Source organism: Candoia aspera, chromosome 7 (assembly GCF_035149785.1).
Source record: "Candoia aspera isolate rCanAsp1 chromosome 7, rCanAsp1.hap2, whole genome shotgun sequence".
Taxonomy (NCBI): domain Eukaryota; kingdom Metazoa; phylum Chordata; class Lepidosauria; order Squamata; family Boidae; genus Candoia; species Candoia aspera.
The window spans coordinates 47,664,938-47,687,644 of NC_086159.1; the positions used below are offsets into that span (position 1 = coordinate 47,664,938).

A 22,707-nucleotide genomic window follows, 5' to 3' on the forward strand; every position below is an offset into this window, starting at 1 on the left:
CGCATATACGGAAACCAGGGAGGAATGGATGCCTCCACCTTCCATTTTCCTTATCTCTTTGGTCTCCGCCGGGCAGAACTAACGCGTGCGCACTAGACCGTGGCCTAGGCCCACCCAAAGCAGAGGGAGAAGGGGAGAGGGATGAGCTGGTTTGTTAACATCGGGAGTACACCCTTTCAGGTTCACTTCGGTTTCTTATGAGCTGTCGCGCTCCCCTTCACATACCACAAGAACAAATGAAACGTGTGATTCTTTGAATCTGGTGTGTAGTTTATTTGGGACCTTTTAATCTGACTCGCAGAGATCAGCGTCTCCTGCGGCAAAAAAGAACAAGACAAACTTAAATGCTGGCAGGAGAATGGTAGGAATTGGAATCCCATGGTGCCTAGCGGATCTCATTTATTTTACTGAAATTGCCCAAAGTTCAGCCCAAGAGTGGCACTTAAGGGGTTTCAGCATTGTAATTCCCACCTGATGCTAGTTGACAAAGTGAAATAGCAGTTGCACGAGCAACATGGAAGGAAGGAAGGATGATTTGGGAAAGCGATTGCACAACGCTTTTATTGGGCAGGTGGAATCAAACTATTCAGCTTTACAATTGCTCCAGCAAAAAAAAATGGAGGTTTTGCCAATGATTATAAATAGAGAATTTATACAACCATGTGTTCCTAAACAGTACTGTCTTCTGTTTTAAAAAAAAGATATAAAAATAGCACTTTACATCTTGAATTTAACACCGTGTAATGAATGTCACTCAGTATTGTTTGGATCAAAGCCTTTTTCCAAAAAAATGATGTTTGCCACAAAGGAATATTATTTAAATTTCATTTGCTTTTTTTCTGGACAGTTGAAGTTTATGGGTGGTTTTCAAGGACAGGCCCATGTAGAGCATGTGGCAGTATCCAACTGTGACATAATTAGGACATTAATGACTATCTGAAGGGCCTGATTTAGGAAAGGGTGCAGCCGGTACACTAGATGAAGGTAGGGCTAGCCAGCTTGGGGTCAAAAGGTATAATTGGGTATAATCAGCATATTGGTGATACTGGACCTCAAACTGGCAAATGACCTCACCCAGCACTTCCATGTAGATGTTGAATAGGAGGAGAAAGTCAAATACTGCAACATCCCACAACAGAAGGGCTTACGGAGTGACCTCTCCCCACAACCAACTTCCATGGGAACCAGCGCCAGAGGAAGGAAGAGAACCACCATAAAATGGTATCCCCTATTTGCAACCTCCAGAGGAAGCCCAGAATACCACAGTTAACAGTTTCAAAAGCTGCAGAATGATCAAGCAGGACAAAGATGGATGCATCACCTCCATCCCAGCTCCAAGGCTGAATGAAAAATAATGCCTCCAATGTTGTAACTTATCAATAGATAGCAATACTGAAGCACCAGCAACTGGGGTTTTGTGGGCAGATAGCTAGGTGTTCCACGAGAGATGTGATTGAAAAAACCCAGTTTTTTTTTTTTACCTTCACATGAAAAACATTTGCAGTGTTGGTAATTTTTATGTGCCACAACTCAGATGCTGGCCTGCTGATTTGCTATTGTTGTAAATGTTGTAAAATGTGGATTTTGTAGGTTAGAAATGAATTGTATTGTGAAATTTTTTATTTTTTTGCAGTTTTTATGTAGGGGTTCCCTGAGACCTGAAAATTATTTCAAGGGTTCCTCCAGACTGAAAAAGTTGAAAAAGGCTGTGCTAGAATCTCTGACGTATTCTTTAGCATCCATTCTTTTCCTTCAATTGGAAGGAAGTTGCTGTGAAAAAAAGTGGTGTTGCTATTGTATGTGAAATGAAAGCCTGCAGTGAGTACTCATACTGCAGTTTAACAAAGAGAAAGGTGAGGAATTTATTCACAGCACTGTGATAGCTGATAAATCATGGGTTCATCATTATGACCCAGAAATGAAACAATCCATAGAATATCATCACAAAGCTTCACCTGTGGAAAAAAAATATTAAACCCAGGCTTCAGCAGGAACACTCATGGTTACAGTTTTGGGGGATGCAGATAATGTTATTCACATGGATTTCCTTGAACCTGGCGCCATTGTTAACTCAGAGCACTACATTGCAACACTCAAATCTTTGAAACAATGATTAAGCAGAGTTCAGAACACAAGAAGGAAATTTTGCTGCAACATGACAATACTAGGCATTCACACCTCAGGAGCCACACCAAGAGTCAGTTGTGAAGCTGGTGGTGATTATATAGAGAATTAAGTATAGCTAACAAAAAAGCTCATTTCAAGGATTATTTTCCTGTTTCATTGACTAAAATATCCCTATTTAAACTGAAATGACAGGTTGAGGCATTTTCATTCAGGCCTTGTAGGTTCAGCATTAAAATACAGTGAGAACAAGTTTGAAAAAAATACCTCTGAATTCTTACCACATTGGATACTTTCTGAACAATTTCTAATTTGCCACCTGTTAGCAAGCTGCTTAAACAGCAGTGGTGTCTGAGTAACAGGGTTTTTTGGATGAAAGCAGTTATCTAGAACTAGGATTGACAAAGCAGTGTTTCTAGATAGGACGCTGCCCTAAACAGTTCCTCAATAAATATTCTGAATAACTATTCAACCAACCAACCAACCTCTTGGATGACTAGAAGCCCTGGTGTCTATGTTGTCTCCTTCATTATCTAGTCTGAATGCCTCTGAATCCTATGTTTCCTGGTCATTTTTCAGAAGGAAAGAACAGGACTGCAACTAGGGGGTGCCAAGCAGGGCATGTACCCCTGGCGCGCTGGGGGGGGTGCCAAAATTGGCGCGGAATCCATGTTTGCCCCAGGCGACACAAATCCTAGTTGCGGGCCTGAGAAAGAAGGATAATGAACAGAGTTCTGATGCTTTCCAAACAACCTGCTTAAACTGAATGGCGGGAGTAGAAAGATAGGTGCTTCAGAGTTCCTGCTCTGTGTCCTACTTAAATACAGTGAGAGTTAAGTTGGAAGGACAGTAAGCAGTGTCAACAGGTAGAGCTTTTTCAGTGATTTTTCAGTTGGAAGCACAGGTGGCCTTCCCTCTGGATTATTTATTTTTTATTGGAATTATTTGTATTCTGCTTTACATAGTAACAATTCTCTCAAAGCAGCTTACGAACAATATCAAATACAATCAATATTATCTTATAACAAACACATTTCTAGAATTCTTCCCACAGGGCAGATAATAATGGCTGGGGGGAAGGGGGGAGGAGAGCAGAGGCGGGTGGGAAGAAGTGAGCTTGGCAGGCTTTGGATGATTGTCACCTTCACCCCTCTGTCAGTCAGATCCTTCCTACCTGGCATGGATGGTCATCATCCTGAGCAAAGAGGCATAAGTCCAGCTGAGCAGGCTACTGTAATAGTTGTTGCCTGCTTTTATCCCATTCAATATGGTTGTTGCTCAGTGTTGTATTACTTCATACTACAGTGTCTGTAATTGTGAGCCACATTCAGTAACACATCTGAAAGATGGATATAAATTTCTTTTGCGCTTTTACCTAGAAAGCTCCTATCTCTCAAAACTGAAAGCTGAAACCTTTTCCATTATCTTACACAATTGATTTGCAATCAATGAAACCCATTAGATGTGCTGGTCTAAAGGAAATGCTTTGTTAATTAGGCCAAAGAAAGACCCATACTACATATACTCTGAAAGCAAATACATTAAGGCATGTCTAGACTTTTGTACCATTTTAAAAGGGCTTAAAATTAGTAAAAGAATGAAAGCATTCACTCACAGATTTGTTTGGCACCACACCAGTTCATTCTCCCTTAAAACTGGTTAGCAAAGTGAGTTTATAACAAGTTTGAACAAAGTATAATTTAACAAAAGCACAATACTTAACATGAGATATCTTTAATGAGTTTAAATACTCGTTTACATTAGTACATATTTCAAGATGAAGACATTTTCTGCTTTTAGTTTGCTTCAGGCTAAATATTTTAATATACATTCAACCAATATATCTCAATTTTTCTGTTCTATCCCTTTGCTAGACATTATGATATAAGTGGTATCTGCTGCATCATGGGGAGAGGTGGACCTTAATTCCTCATGAAGCAGTGAAAATTCTGATTGCATACATGCACTTTATATCCCTGAGATTTTGGTCCCCAAAAGTTTGGACATTGGGCAAGCCCCCATCTTTCTTTGGAGTTTTTCCCAATTTTGACATTAATTATCTTTTTCTGGGAACTTCTCCTGAACTACTAGTCATAGATTATTTATGGAAGCTGTTCCTTAGCTGATGTTCCTTAATAAAGGGAATATCACAAGGGATATTAGGCATTCAGTGAAACAATATTAATGAAGAACAGTAGTCTTTAGAAGAGAGGGACAAAACTAAACAGGATTCTGAAGGCTTTGCAAATATCTATTTTATAAAATAGCAAGTTCTTCCAGAAAAGAATTATTCACTATTATTAACCAGTACAGTAGGATAGTGTAAGTTACAGGTACTGGTCTTCTAGTTAATAAATGTTGGGCAATTTTTATATGAAGTTACAAGCAACATTAGTATTCAAGGTATAATTGCCATCAGTACCACCAACTGGTGTCCTGCTATCAGCTGGGGATGCCTTGTTTTGGGTTCACTCACATCAGGAGTAAACCCCTCAGTGGCAGCACCCCAATTATGGTACTCTGTGTAAAAGATGCACTAAAGATGTGCTTGTTCACCCAAGCTTTTGTAGAATAATTGCCAGAACCAAACTGCTTTTTTAAAACTGCAACCTTATTGTCTTTTAAAATTGATTACCTTGATTATTTTATTCAGTTATTTTACTAAAGGTTGTTGTTCTGTACTGCGTTTTAGGCCCTTTCAGGAGTAAGAGTGATATAAAAAAAATCAAGAAAAGTATGAGAATAATGAAAGTTGGTTATAAAAGTAGGATTATCTTAGGGGCTAGCCTTATAATCACAGGTGTATGAAGGTTACAGTTGTCGATATGTTCCAAAATATAAATATTACTGAGTCAAAAGAATAAAGGACAGCTAACTACTTGATATGTAATATTATCCATCATAGAAAAAAAGTACTTTTATTGCATTCAGAAATTGTTAATTCTGCTCATATTGCAATACACTTTCCAAACATTCTCAGCTATTATTAATATCAGAAAATAAGATTAAAATGCTCAGTTTTTTTAATAGACAATCTTTCAGTAATCTTGGAAAACTAGGAAATTACTAGTAGTTTTTTACACAACAGAAAGCCATTTGAAACAGCTACTCTGCATATGGTCAAATAGGTTTTACCTATCTGGATTATATCACGTCACATAGAGGTGCCCTGTGATATTTAAAAACTGTACTGTATTACAATATACCACTGCCAGTTATAGTAGGAATAAATAATAGTTTATAACTATGTATTTATAACATTAGTAAGCAAAATATGAAAGCCGCAATCCTGAACAATTGAGAATAGGTCCTGCCAATATAACTCACTTTGAAATTTGAATAAATATGCATAAGATCATGTTCTAGAGAGCAGGATGACTATAAAAAATTGTTCCTAAACTGAACATGTGCTGGTTACACCTTGATAGCAGATACTCTGAGCTCTTTGCTTTCCTTAGTGAGTCACTGAAAAATTCCATGTAGGGTGTTCAGAATCTTAATTATAACTCGAGATTGCTGTGTGCTTCATGAAACATTTAAATCTTAAGATATAGAATCTACCTTGCAGGTCCTAACTTAAGAGGCACTTGTAGTGGTGAATCTCCAGGTTCAGCCTTTGAGGAATACTGTGACAATACTGTGTCAGTGGGTTGATTGATGCATATGCTTTGTTACCAATGACTCTTGGCTAAATATATGAACTTGATGAAAAGAGCCTCCAGTAGATGAAATTGCCTTCTAAAGATACTGTTTACGGTAAACATCTCCTTTGATAAAGTTCAAAGCAGTTGGGTTCCAATTTGTTGTGAATTCAGGGCTTTGAGGTTGCTTTTAAATGCAACCATTTCCAGCCTGAGCATCTTTTTCTCTTTGGTGGTGGTGTGTATGTGTCTGCGTGCGTGCGTGCAAACGTGTTTGTGTGAACATGTGTTTGTACATGTGTTGGGGCTGGGATTGTGATAATGTTCTCCCTTGATTATGTGAAGTGATAGAAAGGCTTTTGAAAGCTCTGGATTTGCCCTGTGATGGGGAATTTCATACTTGTCAGCTGCTGTTATTTAAGTGATGAAATGCACACAGGAAAGAGTTTTAAGACATTCATATGTGGATCTTAATCATACTGGGTGTGATTCAAGGTGCCGGTTGTTACCTTTATTACCTACATGGCATAAGGCCTGGTTACTTGAGGAACTGCCTGGCCAATTTGATCCTGTGGGATTGGCACACTCCTAGTTCCTTAAACAGTGTCATCTATCAGGACCCCAGAAGCATGCTTCTCTGTACTAGCGCCTGCTTTCTGAAACAAGGTTCCTCCCAAGACCTGGATAGCCCCCACTCTGCTGTTGCTTAGGAGAGCCGTGAAGACCTGGCTCTTCACCCAGGCTTTTAGCGAGGGAGAGCGAGACCCCCTCGCTTCACTCCATCTGTCTGTTGCACTTACCATCTTTTACCTTCCATCTTTATCTTTTAAGTTTTATTGATTTGATTGTAATTTCTCTGATTGTTGTGAGCCATCCAGAATTGTTGAAAGTCAGGTGGCATACAAGTTTAATAAATTATTATTATATTAGAAAGAAAATTGACATGCAATAATTTCTAAAGCAGTATATGCCAGCATTCTCCAACCTGATGCTCTCCAGATGTAGTGGCCTACAATTTGTACCAGCCAGGAAGAAAAGACCCTAAATTAGGTCACTAAATGTCATTTAAAAATGGGAATAATAATTATTTACTTTGAGACCAATTCAGAGTTACCCCTCCATGAATGGAACAGCTCCTATATTTGACAGAGAGAATGACAATTCTTCAGAAGCAACACAATGTGCCATTTAGTAATCATATCTCTAAGTTAGGAATGCTGTCACCCTGAGGTGTATCTGAGCTCATCACTGCTTGCTAAACTTCATGGCAATTTTGGCAGGTCTTTGAATCATTATGTCATTATGTCAGTTGATAATAGGATTCAGCTGCTTGGCTTCTTCCAGACTTTATATTTGTCAGCTAATCTGTAATGTTTTAAGTGCTTTTTAAAAAGTTACTTTGTTTCAAGTAGTTTGGGACCTTCTTGAGTGGGAAATATATATATATATATTAAATACCCTGCTGTAATTTAATTATGAGATTTAAAAATCTGTAAATTTCCTTCTGCAATTTTCTATGCACACCCCAATGAAAAGTCCCACTGAGCTCAGGAAGACTCACTTCAAGATAGACAGACTCTGGCTTTACACACACAAACACACACACACTCTCTTAAAAGACTTATATGGCCACCCATCTTGTAAAACACAACTTTGGGTGGCTCACATAAATTTCCTAAGAGACAAATATCACAATATAAATTTTACATGTTTAATAGTGCTTTATGTAAGTATTTGAAAATAAAACAATGAAAGAACAAAATTTAATTTGTAAAATTCTAAACATATCTTTTACCTTCACAAATAACTTTGTTAAAATCAAGAACAGGTTTTGTATACTTATTCAAAATTATTGTTACTTTCAGCAAATGTTGGACATTTTTTGGTTAAACAAGAATGCAGCTCATTCATAAACTGTTGGAAGCAACATATAAAGTGCCATTTTTAGCATCCTAATTGTGAGGTATTCTGCAGATACATTTTTCTGCAATGTTACATTTTTTCACATACGTTTTCTTCCTTACAAATGGCATCTTCAGTTTTGAAACTCAAAACAGCTATGAAATATAGTCAGAATAATCAATTTTGGTTGGTGCTAAAAGAAGTTGCTGCAACATCAAAATGGGTTTTGTACCTGTTTGTTGTTGTTTATTCGTTTAGTCGCTTCCGAGTCTTCGTGACTTCATGGACCAGCCCACGCCAGAGCTTCCTGTCAGTCGTCAACACCCCCAGCTCCCCCAGGGACGAATCCGTCACCTCTAGAATATCATCCATCCACCTTGCCCTTGGTCGGCCCCTCTTCCTTTTGCCCTCCACTCTCCCTAGCATCAGCATCTTCTCCAGGGTGTCCTGTCTTCTCATTATGTGGCCAAAGTATTTCAGTTTTGCCTTTAATATCGTTACCTCAAGTGAGCAGTCTGGCTTTATTTCCTGGAGGATGAACTGGTTTGATCTTCTTGCAGTCCAAGGCACTCTCAGAATTTTCCTCCAACACCACAGTTCAAAAGCATCGATCTTCCTTCGCTCAGCCTTCCTTATGGTCCAGCTCTCGCAGCCATATGTTACTACGGGGAACACCATTGCTTTAACTATGTGGACCTTTGTTGTCAGTGTGATGTCTCTGCTCTTAACTATTTTATCGAGATTTGTCATTGCTCTTCTCCCAAGGATGAAGCATCTTCTGATTTCCTGACTGCAGTCAGCATCTGCAGTAATCTTTGCACCTAGGAATACAAAGTCTTTCACTGCTTCTACATTTTCTCCCTCTATTTGCCAGTTATCAATCAAGCTGGCTGCCATAATCTTGGTTTTTTTGAGGTTTAGCTGCAAGCCAGCTTTTGCACTTTCTTCTTTCACCTTCATCATAAGGCTCTTCAGTTCCTCTTCGCTTTCAGCCATCAAAGTGGTATCATCTGCGTATCTGAGATTGTTAATGTTTCTTCCAGAGATTTTAACTCCAGCCTTGGATTCCTCAAGCCCATCATGTCGCATGATGTGTTCTGCGTACAAGTTGAATAGGTAGGGTGAGAGTATACAGCCCTGCCGTACTCCTTTCCCAATCTTAAACCAGTCCGTTGTTCCGTGGTCTGTTCTTACTGTTGCTACTTGGTCATTATACAGATTCTTCAGGAGGCAGACAAGATGACTTGGTATCCCCATACCACTAAGAACTTGCCACAATTTGTTATGGTCCACACAGTCAAAGGCTTTAGAATAGTCAATCAAACAGAAATAGATGTTTTTCTGAAACTCCCTGGCTTTTTCCGTTATCCAGTGGATATTGGCAATTTGGTCTCTAGTTACTCTGCCTTTTCTAAACCCAGCTTGTACATCTGGCAATTCTCGCTCCATGAACTGCTGAAGTCTACCTTGCAGGATCTTGAGCATTACCTTACTGGCATGTGAAATGAGTGCCACTGTTCGATAGTTTGAACATTCTTTAGTGTTCCCCTTTTTTGGTATGGGGATATAAGTTGATTTTTTCCAATCTGATGGCCATTCCTGTGTTTTCCAAATTTGCTGGCATATAGCATGCATTACCTTGACAGCATCATCTTGCAAGATTTTGAACAGTTCAGCTGGGATGCCATCGTCTCCTGCTGCCTTGTTATTAGCAATGCTTCTTAAGGCCCATTCAACCTCACTCTTCAGGATGTCTGGCTCTAGCTCACTGACCACACCGTCAAAGCTATCCCCGATAATGTTATCCTTCCTATACAGGTCTTCTGTATATTCCTGCCACCTTTTTCTTGATCTCTTCTTCTTCTGTTAGGTCCTTGCCATCTTTGTTTTTGATCATACCCATTTTTGCCTGGAATTTACCTCCGATGTTTCTAATTTTCTGGAAGAGGTCTCTTGTCCTTCCTATTCTATTCTCTTCTTCCACTTCCACGCATTGCTTGTTTAAAAATAATTCCTTATCTCTTCTGGCTAACCTCTGGAATTTTGCATTTAATTGGGCATATCTCCCCCTATCACTGTTGCCTTTTGCTTTCCTTCTTTCTTGGGCTACTTCTAGTGTCTCAGCAGACAGCCATTTTGCCTTCTTGGTTTTCTCTTTCTTTGGGATGTATTTTGTTGTCGCCTCTTGAACGATGTTGCAGACTTCTGTCCATAGTTCTTCTGGGACCCTATCTACTAAGTCCAGTCCCTTAAATCTGTTCTTCACCTCCACTGCATATTCCTTAGGAATATTAGTGAGCTCATATCTAGCTGATCTGTGAGTCTTCCCTAATCTCTGTAGTCTGATCCTAAATTGTGCAAGAAGAAGTTCGTGATCGGAACTACAGTCAGCTCCAGGTCTTGTTTTTACCAACTGAATGGATGTCCGCCACCTTTGGCTGCAAAGGATGTAGTCAATCTGGTTTCGGTGTTGTCCATCTGGGGAAGTCCATGTATAAAGCCGTCTCTTAGGTTGCTGGAAGAGAGTGTTTGTTATGCACATTGAGTTGTCTTGGCAAAATTCTATCAGCCTATGTCCTGCTTCGTTTTGTTCACCCAGGCCATGCTTACCTGTAATTCCAGGTGTCATTTGACTGCCCACCTTAGCATTCCAGTCTCCCGTTATGAAAATAACATCTCTTTTAGGCGTGTTGTCCAGTAGGTGCTGCAGATCCTCATAGAACTGCTCTACTTCAGCTTCTTCAGCATTTGTGGTTGGGGCGTATCTTTGGATCACTGTGATGTTAGATGGCTTGCCCTGAATTCAAATTGAGATCATTCTATCATTTTTTGGATTGTATCCAAGCACTGCTTTAGCCACTTGACTATTAATTTTGAAGGCTACTCCATTTCTTCTGTGGTCCTCTTGTCCACAGTAGTGGATCTGGTGGTCATTTGATGTGAAGTGGCCCATTCCAGTCCATTTCAGTTCACTGATGCCCAAAATGTCTATCTTTAACCTTGACATCTCACCAATAACCACATCCAATTTGCCCTGGCTCATAGATCTGACATTCCAGGTTCCAATGGTGTGTTAATCCTTAGAACATCGGATTCGCCGTTCAGCACCGTCGGCCGCTAGCCGTCCTTTCGGCTTTGAGCTAGCTGCGTCATCACGTCTGGGGCTAGTTGAATTCATCCTCTGTTCCTCCCCAGTAGCATTTTGACCATCTTCCAACCTGGGGGTCTCATCTTCCGATGGTATACTGACATATCTCTGGTTGTACTGATCCATTTAGTTTTCACGGCAAGAATACTGGGGTGGGTTGCCATTACCTTCCCCAGGGATCGCATTTAGTCTGACCTCTCTGTCATGACCTTCCCGCCTTGGGTGGCCCTTCACAGTTTAGCTTATGGCATCATTGAGGTGCTCAAGCTCCAGCACCACGACAAGGTAACGATCCTTTGCTGAAGTTTGTACCTGTATTGTTCATAATATTTAATGAGATCAGGAAACTCAGAAAGAGACAGTTTCTGAACAATGACACTTACCAAAGTAACATTTAGCTTTAGAGTGCATGCATATACTATTCTATGTTAAAAGAATTTTCAATGAAAAGAGATTTCTATCTAAAGCAGGATTAAGATTAAAACCAAAAATGCACCGGGATTTATAAAAGATAGCAGAAACAATTTAAGGGGAAGAGGGATAGGGTTAGGGTGAAATCTATCCAGTTGCATAATATAATTACGACATTGGTCGGTTTTATTGGGATATGAGAATCAAGTTATTTGTAAAACTGTAAACATTTCTTAACAATTTGCTGTTAGGAAGATCAACCAGCAGAGGGCCTCACTGCTTTAACAGCAAGTTTGTGTGCAAAATTGTTTAAATAAAAGTCAAAAGGCAGTAACATGAAGGCATTACTGTTTATAATACTGAATGCAAACATGACTTACTTTAATTATTAATGGACATATATATTGTCAAATTGTCATATAATAAAGCAGTCCTCTAGTCAAATCTGGGCAATGGCTTAGAGGAATGGCAGGAATTTGGGAAAACATAGGAGGGTTACACATCAAATATGTAATCTAATGCCAACATAACACCCTGTGAATAATACAAGGTGATTGTAAAATAAAAGTCATCTGAAAGCACCACTGCTGGCTTGGAAGAGACTTGAGTCATACAACCAACAGAAGCAAGAGTCCAAAAATATTCAAAAACAAAACTAATTGCATAATTTCTTGTATGTTTCATTTTCTTGCCTTTCTGCTTCAAGTTACATGTAAATATAGCATGTAAAATATGTATATTAAATGTGTATTACACATACACCTGCTTTGCTTGAACATCTATAGCCTAATAGACATCTCAAGTTTCAGACTTCAACAACTATAAACAAAGGAGGACAGCTGCCGGTACCATCTGCTTCACAATGTCTCTAATGCAGTGGCTGCAGAGAAAGAAGACACGTTCTTCTCTGATGCAAAATATGGATGAGTAAGAATAAAAAACTATTTGCTGATAAATGACACAGAACTCTGTGGTTTTCTGCTCTCCTTCTGTATTGCAAAAGAACTAGGTGAACCCAGCCAGAAACACACTAATTCTGTTCACACGCTTTGACAATGTTTTGTTAAGGGCATACTTAACATGGGGGAGGCAAACTGCAGGGGGTAAAATTATGATGGCAGTGCATAGCATGAGGTCACATGTGTAAGTCCAAGATTTTCTATTTCCTTCTGAATTTTCAAGAGAAATCAGGATTTTATTTCTTTGTGGGGGCTTTAACCATGGAAAGCCCCATTTTACACAGATTTTCACTGCAGATTTCAAACACTTCCCACTTCAAAATGGCAATAAAGTACTTCTAATTTTCAGCAATTATGGTTGGTAGGTGCTCAGAGGCCACAAAAACAGAATCTAGGGGCTACACGTGACCTTGAAGCCTCAGGTTGCCCATCCCTGCTTTTATGTCACGATTTCTTTATCTGTGATTTAAGCCACATTTCCTACCTTCACAAAAACTAAAATAAAATCAACCAAATAATGGCTCAGAATAAACCTGATATGGGTGAATTCTATGAGGGAAAAAAGGGGGGGGGGTGCTTTCTAAGCTTACATACACTGATAAGGCCATATATACATCAACACAATTCTTATTTTCAATAAAGATTTTATTTTTTATTAAAAGAGAACATTTCAATACTTTATGAAACAAATCAACAACCTAATGAAATACACCTTTTGAATAAAGTTGTTGGAGGAACTGATTGATTAGCACAAAAGTACATTCTGATTTTGTCTATGGATAGATGAAGTTATTTCCACACTGAATAAAAATACTGAACTTTGCGTAGAACAGATCCGGTATCCACTATGTGGAACTTTTTGATCTTACTGCACCAAGACCCTCAAATTACATTTGGTTGATTAATCTGGTTTGTTTGGATGTATGAATTTTTCCTGGGACATATAATAGAATGTGATTTTTGTAAATGTTTTGAGACTTACTGCATCAAGGCCCTCTTGTTATTTTAACTAGTAGAGAGAAGTAAATAAAACAGAATGAGACAGGTAAGTGGATTGTCCTGTCAGCTCATCAGTGCCATCTTCCCCCCTTGGTAGGGAAGTGGCATTATAGGCTGTTTCCAGAAAGAGAACTTTCTGCCTGTTTTCATGGGTATTTTTGCATCGATGCATTCAGGTCCTATATGACTAGTGAGTCTGGCTGTGTATTACCTGGGGTCAGGAAGTTTGGCTTTGTTCTGGACTTCTGCAAGGGGTGAAAAGACATTAATAAAGGATAATATTGAAAGAAGTAACTGTCCTTAAGTACAGTACAGCATTGTTCTCATTTATCTTTTTTACATCCCACTGTAAATGGCATCACTTTCATTTTAAAAGTATCTGTCCTTGCCTTCCAACTTTTACACCGTTTCTACAATGACAAACGAGAGAGAGAGAGAGAGAGAGATGCACATTATAAATTGCGAAAAAAGAATTAGTACGGCTATAAGAAGGTGGTAGAGGGGAAGCACGGTAGGATTAAACTATTACAAAAACGGTAAGAAGCCAGTTACCCAGTCCGAGCTCTGCAAAATCCCCTCCCCACGATTCCACCCCCCCTCCTCGGTGCTGATAGGCCGCGTTCCCCGAAACTTGTCCCCCAAGGCGCGCTTCTGGCAGATCACCGCTGCTGCCGCCTAGTGGGGCTGGCTCGGAGCTCTTGCTCCCCTGCCTCTCCGGAGCCCACGTTCCCTACTCCTAGCCCCGCTCTCACAACCGCTGCGGCTGCCAAAAGGCAAGCCCACCACCAGCCGCCGCGGGGAAAGAACAGCCGCCGCCAGCCCGCCCGGGCCGTGAAGAAGTGAGACGCCCGCGGAGGAGAAGAGCGGGCGGGAAGCAGGAGCAGGCGTGAAGGCGCTCACCCGAGGAAAGACGCCCTTTTTCCCTTCTCCCGTCCACCCTGCGGAACAGATAAGTCCGGCGCGGCATGGCCGGTGGAATCAGCGCCTTCTGCTCAGCGGCGCTCTGGCTTTGCGGCACCCTGTGCCTCTCCAGCCTTCCGCTTTTGCGCGGCGCACAGCGCCAGGAAGACACTCTCTACATGTGGATTGACGCTCACCAAGCTCGAGTGCTGATCGGTAGGTGAGGCTGGATCTCGTGCTCGGCGTCGCGCTGGCTCTGGGAAAGGAGGGCGCGCCAAAGGGACTTGCGAGGATCTCTTTCCTCTCTTTCCCCGGCGTCCGCACGCGCGCTCGCCCGCCTAGACTTCTCTAATCTGGGGCTTTTCGGATATATATTACAGTACCATTCCTAGCCGTCCAGGCTATTGGGCGGGGAGTGTGGGACTTGTTATCAAACATGGGAAGGTTTTAGAGCAGGGGGGTCCGCCGGAGATGCTTTTTCCCTTTTTTTCCCCTCCCCCTCCCCCTCCCCACCGGCTCCTCTTTTGCAGACGGATTCCCCACAAGGTAACTTTAAGCAATAGAGGATACAGCGCTGAAGTTGAACCAGGGCATAGTTCAAGTTTGGAATCCGTTGCCACCAGATGTGCTGATGGCTGCCAACTTGGACAGCTTGACAAGAAGTTTCATTAAGGATAAGGCTACCAATGGCTTTTGGTCACTGACAATGGCTACGCAGTGCCTGCAGTATCCTTGGCAGTAAGCCCTTGAATAGCTACTAGAAAAAAAGAATGGATGCTACTGTGTGGTTCCTCTGCAGAGCTACAGAATGATGGGTTAGATCTTTGGTCTGATCATTCTTCTCTCCTTGTGCCTCCACATGAATATATACACAAGGCAATGCATGTTTCCTGGGAAGTTAGACCCCTGCTGGAATTATGGAAAGAAAATGAAAAGTCCCCTGATGTAAAGTATTACATTTTGGCTTCCCCCAAACAAAATTCCTGAAAGAGTAGTTAAGGAGACCATTGCAAGGACTGAAAGAGAGTGCCCTCTTCCCCACCCTTGTAAGTCTAGCATTGAACAGAGAAAGTTTACTCTCATGGGATGTATACAGAATGGCAACTGTAAGCTTGAATGGTTTAGAAGTTCTTTCCTACCAGGATTTGTGGAGTCAAAAACGACTTGATGGCACATAATCAATCAATCAATTTACTTATTATACAGATTTTTTTAAATCTTTAATTTCTACTCTGTGGGTGACTTGGAGAAATGATATGGACCAACTATTTCAAGACATCATGGAGTCAAACCCAAAAACCATGTATAGTGATGCACAGTGGAGTTCCTTATTTATATACTATAGGTTCTTTACCCCTATAAGTGACTGAATAGGTATGTGTATCAGTATACATATTTTCTGCACTAGAGTAACTCTCTGGCAGAGCCTGCAGGTTTTCCTGTAAAAACCCTTCAGACTGAATGCTTGCTTTTCATCCCATGTTAGGATTTAATCTTCTGCCTGTTTCAAGTTAATTGGTTTTCTTTTACAGGCTTTGAAGAGGATATTCTGATTGTTTCAGAAGGGAAGATGGCCCCATTCACTCACGATTTCAGAAAAGCCCAACAAAGAATGCCAGCTATTCCTGTCAATATTCAGTCTATGAATTTTACTTGGCAAGCAACTGGAAGGGTAGGTAGAAGGAGAAAGACTGATACAGCTTGTCACTGTTGGGCTGGGGGTGAAGAGAAGGGGAGAAGAGAAATATCTTGAACTGGATCAATTTTGTTAATAGAAAGTATTTTAAAGTTATTACAAAATAGGACCTTGAATTATATGCCATGTGAAATACGAATCAATCAAGTCCATGGTATATAGTGTACCTCCTCTGTATCTGTCTCTTTAATGAAACTCTGTTCTGGTTAGGAAATAGTACAAGACAGTCCCTCAAAATTAGTATTTTAAGCCAGGACAACTTTCATTTTCTTGTGCGGGCGGCATGTTTTGCTATCCAAGGACTACAGGGAACATGGCTGGTGAGCACTGAAATCAATGGAGTAAGCAAGGTCAGAATGTTTTGGTTCTTTTTTATTTTGATTAAAAAAAATACCCAGGACTTTAATACATCTTTTAAAACCTTAAACAATTGTTTTAAAAGACAAAATACTGTACAACCTAAAGTCACCATCTTGCTGTTTAGTTTTTGTGGCACAGTCCTGGGGAGTTCTGGGGGCTGCAAAAATAGGATAGGCGGCTGCATACAGCCTTCCCAGACCTATTCTTAGCCTATACCCTGGGAGTACCAAAGTCTGTTCAAAAATAAGGGCAATGCTTGACCTTTAAATGGTGTGTTGGGGACCACATATTCTATAGTGAATGGGACCAAAAGAAAAACTAAATTTTATTCCGTTTCATTTACATGAACTGTATATTTAATTCAAATTTAGTATGGTTAATATGAATGCTTTAGTATTTAATAACCTACCTGTTCTCTTCTACTAAATATTACCATTTCATTAGCATTCAAGAAGGCTGCATCCAAAGCTTTTAAGGGCCATATACGGCCAGCAGCCTGATGTTTTGTATCCATATTTAAATATAGGTAAATTGACTGAAGTCACTTTTGAGTGGACTTGGGAGCTGCCAATTTTAATCCAATTGTGCTGTTGATCTTGTTATAGTAAGTATTTGGAGGAGTTGGGAGATCAGTGGCAGACAAACTTTTACAAGGCACAAACTTATAAGGAAGGATCACAACTTACAAGTGTGGCTACTGTGGCTCAGTTATGCTATTTGTCCCATACCCATTGGATAACTGCAAGCTCTGAAATCCAAATGTTGCCAAAAACAGAACAGCGGTTCACTGTTTCAGTGTATAAATCTCCAAATACTTTGGGGTTGTTTTGTTTTTAAAAGTATTTACAGAATAAATCCCACTGAAAACTCTATTTACCAAATGTTTATGCATCTGTGAAGAAAGAAGGGGGAAAGAGACAATTCTGTAGTTTAGGTATATACCATTTAAATGACTGTGTAGTCCAGATACAGCTTACAAGCTTTCTTGTAATTCATCTCTGCTGAGCAATAAAGCTTTTTTTTTTCTTCTGGCAAAAGTTTGAGAAATTTGCTGCTGTTTTCTGTCAGCAGCTACAACAGATGGCTGGCACATGACTGCCTTGCTAAATGAAGTGGGATCTCTACAGCATGATACTTTGATCTCTGGTGGCATGTCCGTAACACTGAGATGCAAAATACCACAGAAGCTGAATATTAAATGTTCAGAGCTTTGCTTTTGATATGTGGATCCTTGGTTTTCTTTAATTTTGTCCATAAGCTTTCTTGCATTCCATGTTTTCATCTGAAGCATGGAGCTCAAAAAATATATCTGATGACGGGGAAGCACAGTGATTGTATTGTCTGGGGCACCAGGTTATATGCAATCGCATTTGCTATACATTGATGGTTGTGTTAAGAAGCCTTCATCAGCTGTTGTCCCAAAACTTGGAATATAAACCTGAGACATCAGTAGGAAGAATGACTGAACTCTGAACTGCTCTAAGCACTAGGAGAAAAAGGTGAAAGCCAGATTCATCCAGGTAAGATTTTGTTACAGGATGGTGTTTGGTGTACATTCAGTAGTTTTTCTGTAACATGGGTTTAACCAAAGTCCCCTGCCATACTTTTGTTTAAATGCTATCACATTTAAATGAAGAAATGGGGAACCTCGACCATAGTAGCCCCATGTAGACCCTGAATTCCTTCTTGTTGCCCCTGAACCACATCTGATTACTAAGGCTGAAAACTGATGGCTTAAACATCTGTCATTTTGACTAGACACACTAAAAAGAAATAGTAGGTGAGCTCTGCAATGGACTTAACATCATTAAAGAAAGTCTCCAAACTTCCTCCAAGATCCAAGAAAAATATCCAGAAAACCCAGGACCCACCCACTTTGCATCCTTATCCTACCAACTGCAGCCACCAACACCCAAAAAAAGTTATATAGAGCTCTGGTGGTCATTCTATCGATAACATTTGTATTTCCGGGGACACTCATAGCTAACTACTTCTATCTTTGTAAAAACAAAATAAAATTCTTGTAAAAACACAACAAAATGGAGGACTTCTCCAAGCCAGCAACTACCTATATGTTGTGATTTTTAAATTTGAATAACATCTCAAAATTTAAGGCTATAATCAAGATTAAAATAGCCTAATAGCAAAAAACCCCCCACAATAATTCTAAAATAATTAAAATTACTAAAACAATTAAAAGGTTCAGTTAAAAAGTTTTATCTTGATGCCCTTCCTAAAAATCAGAAAAAAGGGGTTACCATTTGCAACTCCAAAAGCAAGTCTGTCTAGATACTAGGAGAAAAGCTTTTCTGAGCCTCTGTGGATGAAGACGTTAAAATATTCCCTCTTACAGATGTTAAAGTTTATCAGATAACCAGACCCTAAACTATTTGAGGGAATTTAAAGATTAAAATCTTGAATTGAGCCTAGAAAACAACAGGCGACCGGTACAAGTTTTTCAAGATAGGAGAGGTGTGATCATGAGACTACATACCTGTCGGAGCATACATAGCAAGCGATTTCATTTTATACTAACTTGGATTCTTGATGTTTTTCAAAGAGCTGAGATTTCTGCAAAAATCTAATATGGATATAACCAAGGCCTGGATAACTGATGACAGGTTATTCTAAAACATGGCTTCATCTAGGAGCTGAATGGCTTTCCAGAATGAATAAAGTGGTCTTCTCCAACTTGGTGCTGCCTAAGTGTGTTGGACTACAACTAACCATATCCAGTCAGCATGGCTACTGGGAATGATAGTTATGTACCACAGGGACCAGTTTAACAAAGGTTATGGTAGATGGGGGAAGCATATGAGGACATAAAAACAGACCTACAAGTGGTATTCAAATAATGATGTAACAATTTCCACAAAATGGATAGCTCCAGCCTCTGAAAAACATTTCAGAGAAAATAGGTGGAAAACAAAGCAAAATGAAAAACAGCAAGATAGTTTATTTTTTAACACTCCTGCTATGACACATGTGTTTCAACTAATATTTCTTAGCATGTGCATGTGTGTGTGTCCGTGCCTCTGAGTTAGTCTTGATTCCTGGCAACTGCAATTCTCTGCAATTTTCTTGGCAAGGTTTTTCGGAAGTGGCTTGCCATTGCCTCCTTCCTAGGGCTGAGAGAAAGTGATTGGCCCAAGGTCACCCAGCTGGCTTTGTGCCTAAGGCAGGACTAGAACACCCTGTTTCTAGCCTTTTGCCTTAACCTCTATTCCAGACTGGCTCTCAGGTATAGGATTACCTACCTACTTATCTGGGAATATATGTTCCATTAAAATCAAGGGGTCTTAAATCTTACAGCCATAGATAGAATTAGGCTGAAACACGTATCCTTGGGTTCATTGGTACTAAACTGAGATTAAATTACTCTGCATCCAATGTGCCATTAATATCATCATCAATACTGCTGCCTGTAAATTAAAAAAAAACCTCTTTTAAAGAAAACTCTTAACATGAAAATAACGTATTTATTTTTAGACGTTATCTTAAGGCCTTGCAGTTTTGATGCAGGTTCACCACATCAGGTATTTTTACTGAATGAAGTGCCTCATACCAGACATTTTATAAATGCTATTAAATAGAACATATTGGGTCAATAGATGGCAGTATTCCATCTTTCCACTGGTATTTAGTATTCCATTTACTGCTATGGTAGTCACAAACATATTCTATTCTAATAAATATTGAAGGTGTTCATTTTAGCTGTGAATGGCATTTGGAATCACATGCTGAAAAGTACTAATAACTAATATGTGTGTTGTTATATGTGAATCATGTGTGAAATCCATGGGCTAATATAGCATAGAGGCTAAGAATGTGTACACAATGGAAATTCTATATATCTTCCCTTGGAAATAAGCCAGACTGAATGCAGCAGGACTTCTAAATAAGGATACCCAGGTTTGTACTGCTGGCCTCCGCATAGATAGGCCTTTGGTATCTAACTTAGGATTGAAAAACAATTCTTCAGGATTTCAAAGAACGTAGGACCTTTTTCATGCAAAGCAAGTTGCGCCACTGAGGCATGTTCTTATGCAGTTTTAAGAATGACTGAAATAATCTGTACAAACTTCTTTACAGTATATAGTTAAGCACCATTCACTACAATTTTCTTAATGTGTTCATAAAAGGAAGACATGGAAGGTAATAGTGGAACAGGATTTTATATCACCTCTTTTACCAAATATGGATGGAGTGGCTGTGGAAGGTATAGGCTTTCTAAATAATTGCAGAACTGATCTTGGAGAAGGAAGGAGGAAACTTAAGAGGGCACTAGCAGAAGAGATTACACAACTCTAAAATAGGGGAAAATGTAAGAGAGAAACTCAAATAATCCTGGCTTGGTTTTGTTTAGTGTAAAATGGCGCAGACAGAAACTTGGACAAGTTTTCAAGATTCTGTTATTCTACCCTACCACAATAAAGAACGTTCCTGGAATCCTTGCCATGCCTACAGTGACCATACATCCTTTATTACAAAGGAGAGACCTTTATTTCAGAAAGCTGTCCTTTAGATTTAATTATTTATTTTCTTGGCTTTGCTCTTGAATTTTCCTTTGTAAAGCAAAGTTATAAACATACACAATTAATTTTTTTGTTCTTAAAAATATGCCCCTTTTTCAGGCTTGTCCTTTATTTTTTCTAAGAAAATATGGTTACTGTAGCCATGCCTGTTTCTTGACCTGGTTTATCTTGAAGTGCTAACACCTGCAGCTCTTCATTGTCAACACGGGGTTGTTAAGGGTGGCTGGAGCGGACACACATGCCATATCTTTCACTCATTTTAATATACACGAGTTACACATATATGTTAAATTTATTATACTAGCTACCATTACTACACTACTTTTGAAACAAATTACTATTGATTCCTTAAGGTTTGTTTGCTAAAATATTTGTTCATTCTTAAGAACGCTCTTTCAAATTATTTCTTCTGATCGTAAGGATGTATCTTAATCTCTTATAAGCTGTTTATTTCTGTTTGTATCTGTCCAGAGATATTTGTGCAGACCATCTGGAAGTCCTGCTCCTTCATTGGAGGGAACCCACCCATAGGGTGATGTCCAATTTGTAATCCAGGTTAGACAGCTAGCTTAAAAATACAGTGGAAAGCTGAGGGCTGCCAGCCTCATTCTTTTGAATCCTGTAGTATCTTACATTGAATCCTCAGTCTTTTATTAGACCATGTAAAATTTGTTACTTGTCTCTGCCTTGTTTTCAATTTTCACTGGAATAATTTGGAACGGAAATGTAAGCCTTGGCAGAATGTTAGCTTAACAGCTGCAATTTTCTTAGCCAAGACAATTTTAACTTTCTCCATCTTGAAATTCTGTCATTACATTTTTCTAAATCTAAACTAAATGCTTTTAAATAGGTCTTTATTGTTTTCTGTCAAGTAAATTCCCAGGTATTTACTTTTTTGCAGTGATAGTAAACCCTATTATGTAGTACAAATATTGCTTTTCTTCCTCAGTTAAGTTCTTTGTCAACATTTGAGTTTTATCCTTACTGATCTGATATTCTGACCCTGGACCGTACTGCTATATGTATTCCCTTATCAATTCCAAAGAGTCCTTTGGCTGAATAATTTGTTAATTTAATTCCTGAGAGTCTGTTGTCTTGACATATTTCCTTTACCAATGACTCTAATGCCAATAAAAATAAGGAAGAACAAAGGGGACAAAGTTTTCTTCTCCCCTTCATTATCGTATGTTTTTGTGATTAAAAAACCATGTACCTTTACCTTATGTTCTTTATAAACAATAGAAGAGAATATATGTAGCTCAGGGTTGAACTTTATAAATACTCTGTATCCATGTAAAAAAGTTAAAGCCTCTGGTCATCTTCTTCAAGTCATATGCATGAAAGACCATTCCAAATTATCAAAAGCTTTCCCTGCATCAAGAAAGACCATTATCACCTGTTCATTTTATAGCATTCAAGAATTATGATGTTGTCTCTCACGTATCTCTGTGGGACAAATCCAGTCTGGTCAGGATGTATTAATACAGTGAAAAAACATTTATTCTCTATGTAAGTATTGCCATGAAAAGCTTGTAGTTACATTCAATGAAGAAACTGGTCGGTAGGACTCTGGATGGGTTGGGTAGTTTATTTCCTTGTATATTAGAGACATAAAAAAAATCCACAACAAAGAAAACTCGTGATGTTACTGAATATCATTCATTACCTGAGTTAATGTTTTAACCAAACTTTCTTGAAAAGTCTTGAAGTGAATTGCAGAGATGCCATTAGTTCTTGGAACTTTGTTCAGTTTCATTTTTGTATAGCTTTAGTTTCAACTTCTGTTCTGAGTTTATTAAGCATTCCCTGTTGTTTAACTGTATATTTTGTAAGTAGAATTGTATTCAACTATTGTTCAATCTTTTCAATTCAGGTATCTGTTTACTATATAATTGTGAATAGTATTTAACAAATTGCTCCATCATGTCCTTCACTGCAGACACATTTCTAGTTCTATCCCAAATAGAAATAATAGATCTTTTGTCTTATTCCTTTTGAAGTTGGAAAGCTAACAATTTATCTAGACTTGTTA

The 22,707-nt window shown here is 39.2% G+C and overlaps 1 protein-coding gene across 1 annotated transcript in view; it reads left to right on the forward strand.

Moving 5' to 3' along the window:
• The first annotated feature begins 14,046 nt into the window (after nucleotides 1-14,046).
• The window catches only part of WIF1 (WNT inhibitory factor 1), a 30,478-nt gene continuing 21,817 nt past the window's right edge, over nucleotides 14,047-22,707 (forward strand). The window contains exons 1-2 of the mRNA XM_063308622.1: nucleotides 14,047-14,300; nucleotides 15,617-15,756. Of these exons, the coding sequence (XP_063164692.1) occupies nucleotides 14,150-14,300; nucleotides 15,617-15,756 (291 nt within the window). The 5' untranslated portion in view covers nucleotides 14,047-14,149. The remainder of the gene's footprint in view (nucleotides 14,301-15,616; nucleotides 15,757-22,707) is intronic.